This window comes from Pseudorasbora parva, chromosome 1 (assembly GCF_024679245.1).
Source record: "Pseudorasbora parva isolate DD20220531a chromosome 1, ASM2467924v1, whole genome shotgun sequence".
Lineage (NCBI taxonomy): Eukaryota > Metazoa > Chordata > Actinopteri > Cypriniformes > Gobionidae > Pseudorasbora > Pseudorasbora parva.
Window position 1 is genome coordinate 53,981,304 of NC_090172.1, and position 20,771 is coordinate 54,002,074.

At 36.3% G+C, this 20,771-nt stretch overlaps 1 protein-coding gene across 1 annotated transcript; it reads left to right on the plus strand.

Moving 5' to 3' along the window:
• The first annotated feature begins 491 nt into the window (after positions 1–491).
• zdhhc13 (zinc finger DHHC-type palmitoyltransferase 13) lies at positions 492–20,446 on the plus strand. Its single transcript, XM_067445209.1, has 17 exons — positions 492–643; positions 1,355–1,566; positions 2,462–2,584; positions 4,031–4,108; positions 4,345–4,489; positions 4,585–4,649; positions 6,988–7,150; positions 8,413–8,538; positions 9,791–9,924; positions 10,926–11,026; positions 11,759–11,883; positions 15,475–15,537; positions 15,744–15,837; positions 15,937–16,020; positions 17,136–17,293; positions 17,453–17,550; positions 19,474–20,446. Exons 1-17 carry the CDS (start codon positions 620–622, stop codon positions 19,616–19,618), a joined length of 1,938 nt encoding a protein of 645 aa, XP_067301310.1. The 5' UTR covers positions 492–619; the 3' UTR covers positions 19,619–20,446.
• Positions 20,447–20,771: the final 325 nt, after the last annotated feature.

Here is a 20,771-nt window from a genome sequence, read left to right on the forward strand (position 1 = left end):
AATTAAAGCTACTTAAATGTTGGCTGCTTCAAAAAACTAATTGTGCGTCAAATTGCGTATAATAATAATAATAATAATAATAATAATAATAATAATAATAATAATAATAAATGCCTAAACATAATGTCATGGATGGTAATAGGCTAGCCTATCTGCATAGCCTACTCCTACTAAAATAGTATTCCGTTCCATGAAACTTTTTTGTGAAATATGAACAGCTGGAATAGGGTATAGCCCAATTTATTTTAATTTAAAAAAAATCATACAATGCCTGAAAAGAATTTAAAGAAAAAATCTCATTAATAGCTTTCATAGTGTTTCACAAACTGAACTGGAACAGCATGTTTAGCTGGTATATGACACACAAAGCGTGTAAAACTTGATGTAAATGATAATCTGCATTTCTGACAATGGCTCCTGTTCCTGTCAGGAATGACAGGAAAAGCAAAAAAAGGTAAACCGGAGGAACGTCACCGAGGCAAAGCGGCCAATCAAAGCGCAGGATTTGACACTCGTATCGATTCGAGGAAGTGGAAGATGCGATGAGCGCACGCCCGTCTTCAGTATCTGTCAGGGTCAATTCTTCATGAACAATCACGGATAACCTCGCTCAGAAGTGATGGACTGGTCAGAAGGAGACGGAGTAAGACAGACAAATGCTATATTCTCTTTTGTTTCGTCGTGAGGTGGATTTATAAGCACGGTTAAGCTAACTTAGCATATTCTGCTAACTGATCACCTGTGTGTACGTGCTGATCGATACAAGTCAGTCGGAATCATTTAACGTTACATATGTCTGATGACTAACGTTAGGTTTGACATGTTAAACAAACCGTATCATCGCCATTACCTTTAATAAGCTATCACTGACCATAAATATGGAATACATATTAAACACTGGCTATGCAGTTTTTAGCCCATTGACAGGTTAAATCGTCAGATTCAAAGTTCAAACCCTCATTAGATAGAAGCAAACCAATTGTCTGCTAACATTATGTGCTAAACTGAAAAAAGTTGCTGTCTGGTTTTCATATTTTTTTCACTTCATATTTTTTGCTAATTTGAAAAGTTTTACACATAAAGAACTAAATAAATTAATACAATTAAACACACACGACATAAAGACTCCAGACCTATCAGTGTTTTATTTTACATAGAGAGGGTCTTCTTCTCATGGGCACTGACATGTTAATATCACATGACCAGCCTTGGCCAGCCATGACCTCATGCACTTGTAATTTGTTACTATAACAACTACTATTAATATGAATAATAATAATAAGTTTACACTTTCTGACAATTTACCAAATGCATTTTGTTTGCTTGAAATAGCCTGTATTGTAATGTTTTACAGTGCCACTCTCATGGTCACATGGGTGACAGTTGCCATGGACACGGCGGTGGCCACTCCCACAGCCACGGTCATGGAGGTCCTGCCTTTGGTGGTTTCATGCCCGGCAGCTTCCAGGGCACACATGGCCCTGGACCTTTCGATTCCACGCAGCAGCCAAGGAAGCTCTCACACCCTGAGGACAGCAGTTCCTGGGATATTGTCAAAGCAACACAGTAAGACTTTTTCCCTTGAAAGGGGATAATGAGATTACACTTTAGCATCTCCGGGAATATTTAACAGCTGGTGGTGTTATTAAAGGGATAGTTCACCCAAAATTGACCCTATAATTTACTCACCCTCTAATATCCAGGTGTATATGGCATTCTTGTTTCAAACAAATCCAGTCATTTGTACAAAAAATGTCCTGACTCAATCCAAGCATTATAATGGCAGTGAATGGCATCCCAAAATGTAAAGTTCAGAAAAGCATGTCCATCCGTCGTAAAAGTACTCCACACGGCTTCTGAAGTGAATCGATGGGTTTGCCATATCCATATCCATATTTAAGACTATATATAAATAAAATATCTAGCGTCCGGCAGACTGCCTTCCGTATTCAACTATGCCCTGGAGAAGTTTTGGGCACAGCTGTGCACTGTCCCTTAATATTTTTGTGAAAACTGTGATGCATTTCTTTTTTAAATAGAATGTTCATCATCATAAGTACACACTGACGGCCTAAGACACGAAACGAGCGGTTTGTGTGAGAAAACGAACAGTATTTATATCGTTTTTACCTCTTGTACACCACTACGTCCGACTGATCCGAGGGCGCGGGTGCGTTTCCTGTGGTGTACAAGAGGTAAAAACGATATAAACACTGTTCGTTTTCTCACACAAACCGCTCGTTTCGTGTCTTAGGCCATCAGTGTGTACTTACGATGGGGGATTGTTTAATCGCCGTCCATACTTGTTGTCTCACCTGCATGCTTCACACTGTTCAAATAGTTCATCTCCATTAGAGGATGCATATCTTTTTTACCACCTGTTCAGGCAGAGAACCTGATGTGTATGTGGGTATACACATGATGCAAAAACAAACACTTTTTTTTTTGTATTAAATTGTAGGTTTGGCGCTCTTGAGAGGTGTAAAGAACTTATAGAGGCTGGTTATGACGTCAGGCAGCCAGACAAGGAGAATGTTACGCTGCTCCATTGGGCCGCCATCAACAATCGAGCAGATGTTGTCAAGTAAGATTTGTCCATTTATGTTTTTGTTGTTTCATGCCTTTTTCATGAAGTTATAAGTTGATTTATGTTAAGATCTAAGGATTGGAAGATGCACAATTCTGGATAAATTGATCAAAAGTGTGTTTTTTTTAAACTAGATATCACAATTCTCAATAGACAACTATACAAGATAAGGTAATGTACTAGAGGTTCTGACACAAGTTTTATTGCTGCAGTCCATTTTAAAGATATTAAATTAATGTGATTTTTTTTTTTATCAGTTTAGTGAATTATTTGTTTTGATTAATGAATGAATTTGTTTTTTGAATTAATCTCTTGAATGAATGATTCAATGACAAATACATTTTTAAACAACCACTGGTTGCTCCTACTGGTGTAACAATTTTGTTGAAACAATCTTTATTTGATAGCCTGACAAGCCAGGCCCACATCAAGATGTTTGGTCTGGTAACTCACCATTGACAGGGCTCAATCCGAGGGGCGGGATAAACGGTTGTCTTTCAAACTCCCTCTGTACGCGATAGGATAGCGCTACCACCAACCAGAGCAACGTAAAGCGGAGTTATTTGATATATTAAACATTCGCCGTATCCGGTCGGCTGAACTCCGAACACATCTTCCCTTCTTAAGAATGATTTCAGTGCCGTTCTTTTCTCAAAGAAAAGCTCAACTCCAAGTCTTCCAGAGTCGCGGCCAAAAGTAGCACGTGGAACCTCAACAACTCTGCCATCCTTATGTTAAAGGAACACTTCACTTTTTTTGAAAATAGGCTTATTTTCCATGTCCCTTAGAGTTAAACAGTTGAGTTTTACCGTCCATTCAACCGATCTCTGTATCTGGCGGTAGCACTTTTAGCATAGCTTAGCATACATAATTGAATCAGATTAGACCATTAGCATCACGCTCAAAAATGATGATCAAAGACTTGACTCTTGACTCTTCTATAGTTACATCATGTACTAAGACCAACGGAAAATTAAACGTTTTTGTTTTTTAGAGCGATATGACTTGGAACTATTTTCTCATTGCTGTGTAATAATCACAGAACTTTGCTGCCATACCATGGGTGCAGTGGTGCAATGATATTATGCAAAACTTTTGAAAACTTTGTATAACAGTTCTGTCTGATTAGGCAGGACTGTTAAACAGATTATAAACTAGTGAAGACGGAGAATGGGAGCGCTGTGTGCTCTGGCTCTGGTGTTCTCGCGCAGATCTGACCGTTCTTGTCAATGTTTTAATAGACAAAGTAAGACGAATCATTGTCATTTGGAAATAAGATTGCATGGGTGTTTAAATCGAGATTGCGATCCTTTAACGATTAATCATGCAGCTCTAGTTCAAGGTTATACATCACTTTTAAATATTACAACTCTTCAAATCACTTCACTGGAGTTTATTACACATGCTCTTATTCGTATGCATATGTTTTGCTGTATTTCATAGATACTACATATCTAAAGGTGCCGTCATAGACCAACTAGGTGGTGACCTGAATTCTACACCACTCCACTGGGCTATACGGTGAGATACATTCTCAGTTGAAATAGACACAATTTTGCAATGAAATAACATAATGGAATATGTCCTATTTAATGTGCTGATAGAAGAACTGTCATCCACATTCATATATCATACAAGTCGGCAAAATTCCATTTGGTTAAAAGTCGTTGAAAAAATGGCTTTGAAAAATGTTGATTCTACCCGCACTTGATAGTGTTTTATATGTCCCGATGTTGTTGTTCGTCCCCTCTGAACAGTCAGGGTCATTTGTCTATGGTCATTCAGCTGATGCGTTATGGAGCTGATCCATCATTAGCAGATGGTGAAGGGTATCGCGGTCTCCATCTGGCTGTGCTCTTTCAGCATATGCCAATCGCTGCCTACCTCATGGCCAAAGGACAGGTGTGACACATGCACACAGTGACATTTTAAATAATGATAAAGGGTTTGAATACGGAGTAATGCAGTTGAATACACTTGTTCCTGTGTTGTTGTAGGAAGTGGATTCACCGGACATAAATGGACAGACCCCACTGATGTTGGCGGCACAAAAAATCATTGGGTAAGACGGCCAGTGGACACAATCAGGATCCAAAATCAAGCTATTGCATGGTTGCATTACATCTTAAACTGGCCAAAAGTGATAGTAAAGACTTTTATGATGTTACAAAGATTCAGTTTTTTTTTTAATACAAATTATTTAAAATAGTTTTTCTTCAAGGCAAGGCAAGTGTATGTGTATAAGTGTTGTCAAAAGTACCGACCGCGCTACCAAATCGGTACTGAAAAATACTTAAAAATGTGACGCTTTGAGTGCTATTGAGCAGAATCATAAATACCTCTGATTGGCCATTGTGCTCACAAGCTCATCAAAAATGTTTGTGATTGGCTACTACGATCAGCGCTTCACAAACATGTTATAAAAATACATCAATGGTACTTTTCACGGAGCGCTTGCACATATACACACAAAACGTTTGAATGCAGGCGTCTATCAGCCTACCGGTCTGCTGGTCGATGCCTGCTAGTGCTTTCAAACGCTCCTGCTCCCACTTTCAAACAATTCCGTGTTCTTTTAGGCCGGGGACACACTGCAAGCGTGCCGTGAGCGTCTCTGCTGCGTGGCGTGTCCGTTTTTTATTTCGGCTCCCATGTTAACCGGTTAGAGCTTGCATACTGCCTGCGGCTCACGCGCGGTCCGAGACGCGCGGAAAACGCGTACATGCTTCAAATAGAAGAGACGCCTATTTTTCACGCGACGCGAGCGTGTTGGAAGCGTTTCTAGGCAAAATAGCATAGGAAAAAATGTTTAGATGCCATTTTGACACGAATACATATTAATAAATGACATTTTTATGTTTGAAAGTCTGTAGGTTAACATAAATGCAGAGATAGGCCTAATTGTAATAATAAAAAACAACATAATTATCGATTTTGAAATATTAAACCTGTCAATACAGAACGAAATATTGTGTAGCCTATTTTGCCGTCAATACCATAGATCTGTATGGCCAATAGGCTACTGCCGACGTTGTCTTTGCTGTATCAATAGGCAATATATTTATTTTTAACATGAAGTATAGGGCTTCCCTGTACATCAAAACCAGCAGCAGCGCCGCGTCAGACACGCTTCTGGTGTGCAAAGACAGAGAAAACGCCAGGCAGCCGCCCCGCAACTGACACGCAGCAGAAACGCCACGCTTGCAGTGTGTCTCCGGCCTTAAACCTCTGCCGGTCGTTGATCATTGTAGCCAATTACAGGCACATCCAATGAGCACTTGAGCACAATGACCAGTCAGAACTGTTCACGATTACTCAACAGCGCTCGAAGTGTCACATTTTTAACATTTAAGTACCAATTTGGTATCGCGGTCGGTACTTTTGACAACACTAATGTGTATAGCACATTTCATACACAATGTCAATTCAAAGTGCTTGAAAAAAAATTGTTAGAAATTTACATAGAAACTAATTAAAATAGTGATATTTGCATAAGAAGTAAGAACACCATGTTTAAGAATGAAAATAAAATCAAGGACAATTAAAAGGGTTGTAAAGAGAAATTAAATTAAATAAATAAAATGGTGATAAATAGATCCCTATCTGCCTGATTCTAAATTCAGGTACCCCTTTCTTAGATGGAAGAAAGAGATGGAGCAGGTTCGCAATGTCTCCTGGACCTTACAAGTTGGTCCAAGACGGGCTCTTGTAGGGGACGTTACCTTTGGTTTATCTATCTAAAATTACAAAGTACAAAGTCAGTATTGTCCAGTGTTGTATTATATTATTTCCTTTTTATTTTAGTACAGTAACAGTTTTTCTTTTTATAGAAAACTTTTTCAGTATTTAAAAAAAAAAAGAATCTGGTCATTTTAACTTTTTATTTATCAAAGAAGCTTGAAAAGGTGTGTCATGGTTTTCAGGAACAATTTAAGAAGCAGAACTTATTTCAACACTGATAATAATCAGAAATGTTTCTTGAGCAGCAAATCATCATATTAGAATGATTTCTGAAGGATCATGTGGCACTGAAGACTGACGCTTAAAAGTGAAAATTCAGCTTCGCCATCACAGGAATAATTTTTTTTTTTTTAAATGTATACTCTATATTGAAATAGAAAACAGTTTAATAATGTAATTTTTGTAATATTTGCAAAATATTTTACAAAATATTTATCCCGCCTATTCCTATTTTATAGTTGTCTTTTCATCTTTTACTGATATTTGGCGCTTAGCGGGTATTAATTTTAGGAGCTTCACTTAAAATGTCTCAATCAGATATTAAAGTATATCAGATGTGTCCTGGCTGACAATGTCTGTCATGAAGTAGGCTGAGCTTAAACTCTTTCCTGTCCTGGTATTTCTCTCACACCTTGCGGTTGTGTTTTACTGAAACGCAGACCAGAGCCCACAAACTTCCTGATAAAGTGCAACGCTTCAGTGAATGCGGTCGATAAAGTGAACAGAAACTCACCTCTACACTGCGCCGTACTGGCCGGCAATGTGGATTCGGCCCACGTCCTGCTGGAGGCTGGAGCCAGCGTCGACCTGGAGAATACCAATGTAAGTGGCCACACCCTTCAGCTTGGCTACATTTCAAGGAGGGAGGATGTTATTACATTTGAAGACCACAGACATTTGGTAGGATGAACCAGTGTGATGTGATTGGTCAACCACTTCCAGTGTTTTTCGGAAATGTAACCATAATGGTTTTAGATCCAGGGTGGACGAAACACTTCTAGTACTACTCAACCAGGCAACACACCCTTTATTTTACGTATGCCTTGTGCGGGAATTATTTAAATGAGGAATATTGTGATGTGTATGTTCCTGGAAGAAAACTCAAGACTATAATCCAGACATTTCAGGAAGTTTAAAGGTGCACTATGTAGTATTTTTGCAGTAAAATATCCAAAAACCACTAGGCCAGTGTTATATATTTTGTTCAGTTGAGTACCTACAACATCCCAAATGTTTCCAACTATTTGTAAATTGTGAGAAAATTGCTATTTTAACTAAGGACCGGGACGTTTCAGCATAGCGTCTGAGGAAGTCGCCTGTCAATTGCTTCATATCTGCGCTACGGTTTCAGGTTTTATTTGACAGAAGCGCTTGACTCTTAGCAGTGTGAATGCACGGAGTAACGTCATAACATCATTTTCAACACACTTAAATGTATCTAATATGATAAACAGAGCTGCTTTACCTCATAATCATGGCCGGAAGAGCGGAAATAGTGTGCGCGACTGTGTCCCGTCCCATCATAATAAAAGTCCCGGTGTTCGCGAGGCAGGTATTTGTGTAACAATCGAGCCAGCGGCCGTGCTCAGCTACAAAACACTCGGTCCTGCTCTGCTTCACACTACAGTAACGTTAATAACCGCATTCATGAACGTGATTTCTGCCCGAGTCCTATTTTCCACCGGCTGTGAGGTGAAGACCACATGTCCCAAGATACTGCGCTCAAACGTTGCGTCATCAAACTACGCATTTGTTTTGAATAGGTGCCCTCAAGTGGACGGAAAGTTGCATAGTGCACCTTTAAAACAGTGCACACTGATATAGAGCTAAAAGTTAAAAATGTAAAAAAGCTTAATAGGTTTTCTTTAAAACCTCAGTTATTCCTATGCGAAAGTTCTAGCATTATTGTTAAACATCTTATTGCTAGTTATTACATGTCCATTCACAAAATCCAAAGCTGTAATGATGCTGTTTAAACAATAGCTGTAAAACTGGTTCTAAAGCTGTGCCCTGGCTGTTCAGTTTGTAAGTTGAGCATAAGCTTGTGCCCAGAGTTTTTTCTGATGTCATTGTGTTATTTTCAGGGTCACACTCCCATTGACCTGGCGCACCAGGTGCACAGCCCTCTGCTCATTCACACACTCGGTGCGGTGAAGACGGAACGAATCAAAGCCAACTCCACATGCCTCAGACTGCTCAATAGATACAAGGTAACCTCATACCCAGACACACTCCCTTTATGTTGGTCTTATTTCAATTAAAATTGAGTTTGCACAATTAAAATTAATTTCACTTTGTGACAGATTGAATGCTCTAAAATCTATTTAGAGATTTTTGGATTAAAACGAACCTGTAATTTTAACATAGAATTAAGCATTTGTGCTATAGATATGACTAAAATAAAATAAAAAAAATGTCAAAATTGTCTGTATTTGTTGTTTTATTATTATTGTTAAATATGATGTGAATGTTATATGGATATGCTCTTTATATTAATTAAGTTTAATTATAGTATTAATAATAATACTATGTTAATTGAATATAATTTATAATGTTAATTATTATTTTCACTCAAGTAATTACAGTAAAATTAATACAATTATTATAATCTATAATTTATATTCTTATTATTATTAGATATGATGTGGATGTTATATAGATATCATCTCAAATAATAGTCATTTTAAAATGTATAGTAAAATTTGCAATACTTAATATACTTACAGTGAAATAAAAAAAATCTTTAATTTGTAAATACATTATTATTAGTATTATTGGATATATCAAATTAAAAATTATTACACATTATTATTGATTACAAAAAATAATGTATGTTTTAATAATTTTAAAAGTATATTATTATCGTCAAAGAGCAGATGTATAAAATGAATAAATAAATGTATAAAGAATTACTCATGAGTAATAAATGAATAGTATAAATGAATAATCATTTATAAAATTAAATTACATTTCCTTAAGAAAATGTAAAACATAAAATATAATATTAATAGTGTTCCAGTTTTATTAGTTGTATTTGTTATAATAATTTCAGGCAAACTCTCATACATGCAAACGCACGCACACACACACACACACACACACACACACACACACACACACACACATAAATTCCCCTCACTCTCACTAACCTTATTAAGGAAGACGCGAGGAGAGTTGATGAAATCCCAGGGCTCTATTTAACCTTCAATTAAGCTCTCAGAAACAAAAGCAGCCAATTTCTCACATAATGTGTGTTTGGCCCTGGAGAATTCTCCATTTTTAGGTTTTTATTAAACAAGAAAATAACATTCCACTTTCCACAAAGCCTTTTCAACGACAATGAAAAATCAGGGTTACAGCTGGCCCATATTCCTCTGCTGTAACCCTGTTTTTTCATTGCCGTTGAAATGGCTTCAATATTCAGAGTGTGAGTGCGTAACTGTGTGTGGTTTTCTATTTCAGGTGTATGTACAGTCTGCGTTCAGTGTGGTTATGGTGGGAGCCATCGGTGCCATATTAGACATGAAGAGCGAGTCCTGGTTACTGAAAGGTGTGCTGCTGGCCTGCATCATGGCTGTGATCAACCTCACTTCAAGGTGCCCTTAGACCGTCATCAAACACACTGGCTTTATTGAGTCATTTTTCATATAGATTTAAAATGCCCTGTTGCTACAATATTTACCTACCATTTTTACAACAAATCCGTTTGCATTGGATATGATGTTATTGATTATATGTCTAAACACAAATGTATATTCACTAACATTTTGTTCACTAAAGCTATGCACACCATATTGGTAGTTTAAAATAAACTGATAGTTTAAAATCAAATGAATGACAAGAAAAGAAAAGATGTGAATGGTCTTTATCTGTTCATTTTGTTTTTAACTGATCAATTTGTCTGTTTTAATTCAATTTCAATTTTGATTCCTTTGATTATTAAATATTATTATGATGTTAAATTCAGTATGGATATTTGATTCAGTTTTTGTAAGTGATTTGACTTATTGAATCTGGTTATATAATTTGTAATGATAATTAAGCAAATGTTTTTAAGTATTCAGATAAAAGTTAAAAATAGATTGAAACATGGTTAAAGTAATCATGAAATCAAACTGGACTATTCTTTGTTTTTTAATGGAATTTTTTTTTTTTAAACTACAACAACAAAAAAACATAAATATATATATATAATCATCATCATCATCATCATCATCATCATTTACTCACCCTCGATCTGTTTCAAACCTGTGTGAGTTTCTTTCTTCTGCTAAACACAAAAAAAGATATTTTGAAGAATATGGGTAGCCAAACAGTTGAAAATACTATGGAAGTCAATGGGGCTCATCAACTGTTTGGCTACCCATATTCTTCAAAATATCTTCTTTTGTGTTTAGCAGAAGAAAGAAACTCACACAGATTTGGAAGAACTTTAGGGTGAGTAAATGATGACAATATAAAAAATGTTTGGCTGAACTATCCCTTTAAATGTTGCAGAGATCGTAAGAGGTCAGAGCAAAAAGATCAGAAAATTTCAGGAAGATGGACTTCTACTCTTGATAGTGTCCTAACCGTGTTGTCCTGTTTGTGTCTGTAGGCAGCTGACGACTGTGGCGGTACGGTCTTTGATTCCTGCAGCCACTCTCATGGCTTCTATCTTCTGGATGGTGGTCACATGGGGCTTGTGGTTTCTGCCTGATATCCTTTTATAATACACATACAACACACACACACACACACACACACACACACACACATTTTGTTTCGATGTTTTATGGGGACTTTCCTAGGTGTAATGGTTTTTATACCGTATAAACTGTACATTTTATCCTCCTACACTGCCCCTGCCCGCAAACCTACCCATCACAGGAAACATTCTGCATTTTTACATTTTCAAAAAACATCACTTAGTGTGATTTATAAGATGTTGTCCTCATGGGGACCAAAAAATGTCCCCACAAGGATTTCGGATATTGCTGTCTTTGTGGAGACATTTTGTCCCCATAACGTAGGGTTTACCAGGCCATACACACACTCACACACACACACACACACACACACACACACACACACACACACACACACACACACACACACAAAAAGTTAATCATAAACTTTAATACATGCATTTATACCAGCTGTGATGTGTTTTACATATCCGGCTCATGTTTCAACACATAATTCTGTCAACTCTTGAAAATAAATGCATTTGTTTTACACAAGGTTTTTATCTGTAAACATCCACATTAAACCTAAATGACACATGCTTGTTTAGTGCATCACTGGGAGTTGATGCTATATGAATTTAATTTTCACTTATTGTTGCCATTAAGACTTTGCCAACTGCTAAAATAAATATCTAGACCTGACAAACACATTGTTTAAAGGAAGTATAAGTGATATCTCGTAAAGGCCTTAACACAAGTTCACATGACCCCAGCGCTACAGTCCAGATGCTCTTCACAGTCAACATCACAGCCTTACTGTATTACTACCTCCGCTCCTGCAGGACAGACCCTGGGATCGTCAAGGCAACCGAGGAGGAGAAGAAGAAGGTAAGGACTGGTTTTGATTGGCTGGTGACAATATGATTGGTCATTATATGCGCCAGTTACTTGCAGTGAGATTTTGATTGTGTCTGCTTTTATGCAGTTCTCGCTGGTTTGAGTCAAGTGTGCTGCACACATCCTGAAAAGTGAAGTCAAAGCATTTTGATCATCCCCTGGTGGCTGGCTGCAGTATAGGTCATAAACCCTGCTAGGGCTGCAGCTATCGATTCTTTTTGTAATCAATTATTCTAGCACTTAATCGATCGATTAATCTGATAATAATTACTTTTTTCTTTATTAAAGAGCAATGCTTAATATATAAGAGAAAATAAGATAGGTATCTTTCTAAAATTAACATCTAATTAGTTTGTTTTTTATTGCTGAAATTGCATACATTAATAACTGTGAAACTAAACACTTTTAATGCATACAATTTACATATATTATACAAAAATCTATTTCAGATTACTTTAAAAAGGTAAACATATTTCAATCTAAAACTAAACATACAACCAATAAACCAAAATAATAGTAAAATAAATAATAATAATGCCTAAAGATTGTATTTATGTTGTGCAAATTAACTTTCATGTTTCAGCTTTAGCTCAGGCATGGCATAAGCATACATACTGTCTTCTGGAGGCGTTGTGGCTTTTGTAAGAAGCTAAAAATATTGTACAGGAAGGACACTTGAAATAACAACAGCTCTAATGTCACATAATCCGCTGTTAAAAAAAACCTCCACCCGCACCCGATCGTCACACATTCAAATCCTCAGTGTAAGCGCAATGTTATCGTCACATAGCCTATGAGCTACACTGAAGTAGGTTGCTTAAAAAAACTTATTTGCTGAAATTACATGACAACCAGGGTTGACATTAGGGTTGCCAACTTCTGGAAAAGAAAATAAGACATAATAAGGGACATTCAAAATATTTATACTGTTCCTCACCGTGTATATGTTAGTTCAGTGTCTGCAGTTAAGTGTGTGTATAAAGGCTCCCAGACAAGCACATTTGGGTCATTCTGCGTAAAAATCAGCCACATTTCAGAACATTTCCCAGATTTTGTTAATTTTGTTTCTGAAGGAAGACTTTTTTTGAAAAACATTTTTGATCAAAGTTTGCATGCCTATAACTCATTTTGAAGATACCTTTATATCCTTTTAGATTCTAATTTTAAAACATTTTTTACTTTTGGTTCCTTCATTTTTCAGGTCCATTAATTTTCAGAGATATAGGGATCTCAATGGCTCCATGAGTAAATTTGTACACATTTTCAGTGATCTCATTTTCTGAACAACAAATAAACTAGAAATGTAGAGTTACACAATTGAACATTTCTGTCTGAGTGCCATTTATACTATTTTTCCCATACTGTGCCTGTAACTCTAAAAGTATTTAATATATCTCAATATAATTCTATATTCTCATTCTTAATAACATTTTATTTTGTAAACTTAATTTTAAAGGCCCTATATGGTTCAGTCTCATAGGCATAATGTGGCTCCATGCTCAAATTATTTAATATTTATTTTCTACAGCAAGGGATATTAAATATCATCGACCACTATTCAAAACTATAAAGTGTAAAAGTTATTTTTATTTTTATTTTTTTCTCATGAAGATACATAGATGGTTTACAATTTAAAAGCATAATAACTGGGCGTCTTTGAAATTTCAGCCAATAAAACATTTTTCTCAAACAATGGCACTTAAAATGTATGAATAAATGAAAATGCATATTTTTCAATTAAAGATAACTTAAGGATTGCTTTTGGTGCTTCAGACTTTATTGGTTATTTTGTCTTTGAATATTAGGAGTTAATGAATACGACAAGTTACTTAAATATAAAATGTTTTTTTTCTCTCTATACTGCATTAACTTAAAATTGTGAAAGATGACTTCCCTTTTTGATCACGTCTTCCCTCAGGGAGAGTGTATGGAAGCAAATAAGAGACAATTCTTTGAAATTTAACAGCCACTGAATACTTAGTTTTGAAATATTTTATTTTGAAAAACATTTATCTGAATTTATGTGCTCTGAATTCACCCCTTTGAAAAATTTTTACTTTGGAAACCATTCGAATTTACCTCTCAACCTGAAAACCGATGAATATTTTTCATTGCTCACAAATTCAGATACAAAAAAAAATTTACTTACGGAATTTCAGATCAAATAGATTCAGGTTGATCAAATTTGATTGCTCAAATTCAGATCTCAAATTTCAAGTTAATATTTCTCAAAGAAAATATCAGTGTAATTCGACTTCTCAAATTCAGATCTAAAAAATTGAAGTTAAATATTCACATGGTGACAAAACGAAAGTTAAAAAACGACACATTCGTAGCAATTTACCATGAAATGAGTTCCGCATCTTTTTTTAAATCAACACATTAAAGATTTCTCTCATCCACCTGCAATTTTTGGGATGTTTACCCACCTGAACCGCAGATATAACCACAATCTGCGAATACTGAGTCCACACAAAAAAATGTTTTTCTGCAACATCCGTGTGTAGTTAAATGGACTAAACGAAGCGTTGAAGCAGATGATTTTGCCTCGAGGTTTTTATTAATTCGATTAACTTGAGTTATTCGATGAATCGTTTCAGCCCTTAGCCCCGCCTTCTCCATGTAATCTAATGGGATTATTTATTTATTTACCTTTATTTTACCAGGAAGGGATGCAAGCCAAACTGAGAAACCCAAATACACATCAAATAATTTAGTTCGAAGATGTTTTCTGTAATTTTAGGTAGTTCTTATCACACAGCTGTATGTTCAAGTTGTATGTATATCAGGGGCATTTCCTCTGAGGAGTCAAGGGATGCAGTGTCTCCTCAAAAAGGAGGAAATAATAAAAAACTGTGTAAATAATACAAAAATGTGATATTAAAAAGTATAAGAATCACTCGTTTTCAAAGGAACACTGTTTAACAGCGACACTAGCAGGTAAAGTTACAGCGGGATGTTGTGTCTCTCTTGCCTCCCCTGAGCCCATTGACTTTTAACAGACCCTCTAAAGCGTGTGCTGGGTCTAGTGGGGGGTAATTGAGAATGAAATGGGGAAAATATACATGAGAGGAGGCAATGCCTCCGCTGCGCCATGATTGGTTTGTGTGATTAATTCCCGCCTTTTGTTGTTGTGCGCGTGAATCGGTCTAAATGCAAAATAATATCACTACTTTGTCACGTCAAAATACCTTTTGAAATGGTCTGTAATTATGATGATTGTGTGTGTGTGTGTGTGTGGGGGGGGGGGGGCTGATGAGCCATCAGCCATATCTTACATCATTAATGTAAAAATACGAAATATAATTGTATTTTTTTGTATATTATGTAAAGTAATATTTATTTAACTCGGAAAATGTGACAACATTAAATGTAACTCTGGGAAATAAATTTACATTTGATTTATATTTTTTTTAAAAACATTAATAAAACTATTAGGACTTTGCCTCCTCGTTTCAGAACACAAATAATATATGTATAAAAAGTTGATCTGATTGGTAAATTAATCTAATTATTCAGTTTGTGAGGATTAGTTGACCTCATGATTCCTTTAGGTTCTGTGACACTTTTTTCTCTCTGTAGAATATTGTGGTTCTGGCAGAAGCGGGCTGTCTGGATCCCAGGATATTTTGTACTTCATGTATGGTAAGTTATAATGTCTATTAATTTATAAGATGTAGAGGATAAGAAATGAGGAGAATCAAACCAGATTGGGAAGTGAAACAAGATAAATTCACACTTGTTACCTACTCAGTATTAAGACTGAAAGAGTCCAAGGAAGTGCACTAGGCCATGGTTTGAAAACACATTTTACTGTACTATTTTATTAAATATTAAACCTTGTTTTGCAGATGAGGAAGCCCATGAGAGCCAATCACTGCTTTTACTGTAATGCATGTGTTGCTAAACAGGACCACCACTCCATGTGGATCAATGGCTGCATAGGTAACATGGCATGCACAAACTAAGATGTTTCATGACATGTTCATCTTTCTCTTTAAAAAAATTATCATTATGTATTGCTCATGCTAACTTGTTACACAGGGGCCAGAAATCACCCGTTCTTTGTGCTTTTCCTGGTGACTCTAAACTTCCTCTGCATGTGGATGTTCTACGGCAGTATTAAGTGTAAGTCACCACTCAAACTCAAATATAAAGTTAACTACATTTCTAAAGTTAGCAGTCAGTATGAGTTTTTGGAAGTAGTCTCTTCTGCTTACCAATACTACATTTATGTGATCAGAAATACAGTAGAACAGTTATGTTGTGAATTACACAACATTACTATTACTAGAATTGCTATTACAATTTAAAATAACTTTTTTTTAATTCAATTTATTCATGTGATGCAAAGCTGAATTCAGTGTCACATGATCCTTCAGAAATCATTATAATATGATGATATGCTCCTTAATATTTTTGTGGAAATTCGTGATACATTTAGTTTTTCAGAATTCTTGGATGATAGAAAGTTCAAAAGAACAGCATTTATTTGAAATAGAACTAAACATACATATCGAAACAAAGATATCTTACTGACCAGACCCCAAACTTTTAAACAGTACTGCATTTTTTCAGTAGTTAATGTTATTAAAATAGACAACATCTTGCATTTTTAGTCTTATCTCTTATTATTAGCAACAGTTGTGCTGCTTAATGTTTTTGTGGAATCATCGATTCATTTTTTCAGGATTCTTTGATGAATAGAAATTTCAAAAGAACAGCTTTAATTTAAAATAGAACATATTCATGAAAATATAAATGTATTTCACTTTAGTGAAATATTTAAATATGTACTTAGTCACTAGATCCATTAAATGTGTCCTTGTTGAATAAAAGTATTAATTTCTTTACAAAAATCTTACTGGTCCAAGTCATTATTTATTAAAACCAAGTTTCAGCAGTCTCAGAGTTTAGGAAGTTTTAAACATTCTTTATTGCTTTAAAACAAAATAAACTAGAAAAAATTACTAATATAAAATTTTTCCAATTCATCTATATCCAGTTGCCTCAGTTTCCGTATAGGGTGATGTGCAGACCAGTGTTAGGGTAATGAGCCAATCAAAGCATTTACATTTTGTCTGTATTTCACCAATATCCACTCTCACATGATCTAGAAGAGAATGATAATAAGAAAATGTGTGTGTGTGTGTGTGTGTGTGTGTGTGTGTGTGTGTGTGTGTGTGTGTGTGTGTGTGTGTGTGTGTGTGTGTGTGTGTGTGTGTGTTTTTTTCTGTGTATAGACTGGTCCAATCACTGTCCACTGCACTACACTGAGGAGGGTGTGTGGGGGGCGGTGACCGCTCTGATGGGCTGCTCTCCCTGGGTGCTTTACATCTTCTGCTTCGCTTTCTTCCACACCTCCTGGGCCTCCATCCTGCTGTTGTTGCAGCTGTACCAGGTGAATGACTTAATAATGTGCTACAAACAGTGAAATTCCCATGTTTTTAAGCAAAATATCTGCACTACTGGCCCAAAAGGAGTTAGGATATAAGGACCAGATAGAACAGCAACATTAATTATTTTATTGCTATAGCTGATGTTTTTACTTTTTCCCTAGATTGCGTTTCTTGGGCTGACGACAGCCGAAAGAGCTAACCTGACGCACAGGCAGAGAAAACTCCCTCAAGCCTTCTCTCTCAGACAAAACCCATTCAAGTAAGCATGTTTTAACTATTTTAGGGCTGAAAAAGAAGCTTGCTATAGAAGCTTGTTTCTACCAATGTTTCACGCAATTCTGACAGTTTTTTTCTTCTTCTCAGAAATTAGTTAAGAAGTCCAAATTCTTAGATAAAAAGTGTCTTTTCAGACCAGGCAACATTTTTCCAGTCTTCAACTGTCTAATTTTGGTGAGCTTGTGCAAATTGTAGCCTCTTTTTCCTATTTGTAGTGGAGATGAGTGGTACCCGGTGGGGTCTTCTGCTGTTGTAGCCCATCCGCCTCAAGGTTGTGCGTGTTGTGGTTTCACAAATGCTTTGCTGCATACCTCGGTAGTAACGAGTGGTTATTTCAGTCAAAGTTGCTCTTGAATCAGTCGGCCCATTCTCCTCTGACCTCTAGCATCAACAAGGCATTTTCGCTCCCACAGGACTACCGCATACTGGATGTTTTTCCCTTTTCACACCATTCTTTGTAAACCCTAGAAATGGTTGTGCGTGAAAATCAGTAACCATCAGCAACCTTGACCAGGACCACACCCCTAAATGCATTGAAGCAACTGCCATGTGATTGATTAGATAATTCATTCATGAGAAATTAAACAGGTGTTCCTAATAATCCTTTACGTGAGTGTATTGCTGCATCTCAATTTGCCTACTTATGCTACGTCCTAAAAGTATGTACTCTTTTTGTGAATAAAAAGTACATACTTTTGAGTGTGTAGCAGAAAAATCTGCCATGTGTGTGTCTTTAATCCAGAGACTCTCCTATTGTTTGCAGTTTAAATATAATGATGCATTTAAAAGTTAATGGCCAAACGTGTCTTTACAAAAGTTCACAATGCTGCTGCAGGTGAAATATAATGTGGACAACACAGAATTAATATATATTTGTGTCAGGTTAAATACTGATAGTGGGTCACTTAAAGGTCCCGTTCTTCGCGTGTTTTCCAAGCTTTGATTATGTTTACAGTGTGCAATATAACGAGTTCATGTTCTGCGTGTAAAAAAACAAAGTATTTTTCACACAATTTTTCTATCTGTACTGTGCTGTTTCCTCTGTCCTAAAAACGGCCTGATGATTTCCTTGTTCTATGAAGTCCCTCCTTCAGAAATATGTAACGAGTTCTGATTGGGCCAGCGCTTCCCGTGTTGTGATTGGACAGCAGCTTAGCGCACTTTGCCTGGAAAGGTCCCGCCTCTTACCATAACGGGGAGATGCAAGCGCTGAATGCGCGCTCTTCTCCATGTGGGAGAGCAACAAGACCACGCCCCCTTTTTTGCGTGTTCTTGTGGGCGGAGGGTTAGTCAACAAACGGTTCTAGTGACGTCATTCATGCCAGGAAGTGCCGGGGTGTAGTCCAAACCGGCCGTTCCCTGTAGGCTTTGAAAGGGAACTTCTGTTAAATAAAATATCTCGCTTGGCATTGAACTTTGAGCTTTATAATTTTACAGGTATTATTTATGCTCTAACAGCAACATTACACACTAACTAAAGTTTGAAAGATGGAATTGCGAAGAACGGGACCTTTAAACCCCTTTATCTAAACCTCTCTACTTAACCGTCGGACTCGCACATCCGTCATGTTTGTAGTTTTTTAGCACTTTTTATCCTCGTTTGTAGTTCTAATTGAATCCTCGTCCAGCTCGCACTTCGAATTCTGACCGGAAATAGTAAACAATCCAGGTATCTTTGGAATACTCTTTTCAACATACTACGATTTGGGACATACTAATTCTATTTTCAAATACTATTTAGTATGGATAGTATGCGAATTGGGACGCAGGGTATAACGCAATTATGAATTGTGAGATATAAATGCACAATTACATTTTTGTACATTTTATGTGGCAGAAACAAGCTCCTGTAGCTAATGATCATAAATGTGGCCGTTCTAATTTAATGTGGTTTCTTCTCTCGTAGTCTTGGAGTGGTGAGGAACCTGGTGAACTTCTTCCAGTGCCGGTGCTGCGGTCTCTGCAAGCCAATGGTGCTGGACTGGACTCAACAGTATCCGATGGGTCTCAGCAGGGACCATCCCATGTTCAGCGGTCCCCATGCTGTTTGACCACCAGGGGCCAGTCACCCACTCAGGGAGAGCGACGTCCCCACTCGTGGAGCCATTGGTTTGATTTTTAATGCCTTTTTAATGATGAAGAACAGACTGAATGCTAATTTGGATAATCTTTTGTTCGATTTGCAAGAACATTCACCTTTTATATTTGATGGTTAGATTTTGCCTTACAGCTTAAGTTATACATAAGAATGTTTATAAGCATACTGATATATTTTGAACTGAAATATTTTGTAAGGTACAGTAAAATGACATTTGTTTTGGGTTTTACTTAAATCCTTTTACAGGAAGTAACCACTATCATTATGCTCTTTGGAAAGAGATTTGTAAATCAGAGCAATTTTATTTCTACAAAACAGATTATTACAAGAAAGGCTCCAAATTCAAAAGTCAGTAGCTGATACTGATTATTAGCTGAAATTCTGATTAATTGTAATTTTGAGAGACGTAAATCCCTTGATGCATCAAAAAATGCATTTGAAATGACTTTATGCTAGGATCAGATGCATCACCACAGCATTTATAGCATTATACATACAAGATGAAGCATATCATTTAATATATTTCATTAGTTAATAGTGCCATGTTGCCCTTTTTCTCGCGTAATCAGTAATATTTTCAGTGCAAGTTGATCTTATTTTTTTTATCCTTTAATAACAACTCTGTGTAGCACAGACTCACGTCTGATAGCATAATCTTGCTCTTTACTCCAGTTATCAATACTATTCATTATACTTTATCAAACATTATATCATTATAAGGGATATGTGCTGTTCTTGAGTCCTGCTCTGTGCTTTGGAATAAATCAGATTTCTTTTGTAATTTGCGGGTCAGTGTTTCTTTGGTTGCTGGGCTAAAAAAACAATCTACTGTAGGTAACAAAACATTTTTGAGTTAATATTGCATCATTAGCCACTATTATCTATTAGAGAAGTGGAAGATTTTTGGAGATACTTTATTACCCTGAAATGATTACTGTATTTGAACTGTGAATGTGCGTTAGTTTTTGTACAAATGTTTAGATTGCTATATTGAAAGCGATTTTCCAAGTTACAGATCATATTTTAATCAATTTTGAATGGCACGTCTTTATTTATTCTTTGTTTTTATGCTGACGTGATATACAGTTACAGAAGACAGGAGTAAT

Coding starts and splice junctions, on each gene's coding strand:
- zdhhc13 (XM_067445209.1), top strand. CDS start 620: ATGGACTGGTCAGAAGGAGACGGA. Junction 7,151..8,412: donor TCGACCTGGAGAATACCAAT/GTAAGTGGCCAC, acceptor TGTTATTTTCAG/GGTCACACTCCCATTGACCT. Junction 16,021..17,135: donor GTTCTACGGCAGTATTAAGT/GTAAGTCACCAC, acceptor TTCTGTGTATAG/ACTGGTCCAATCACTGTCCA.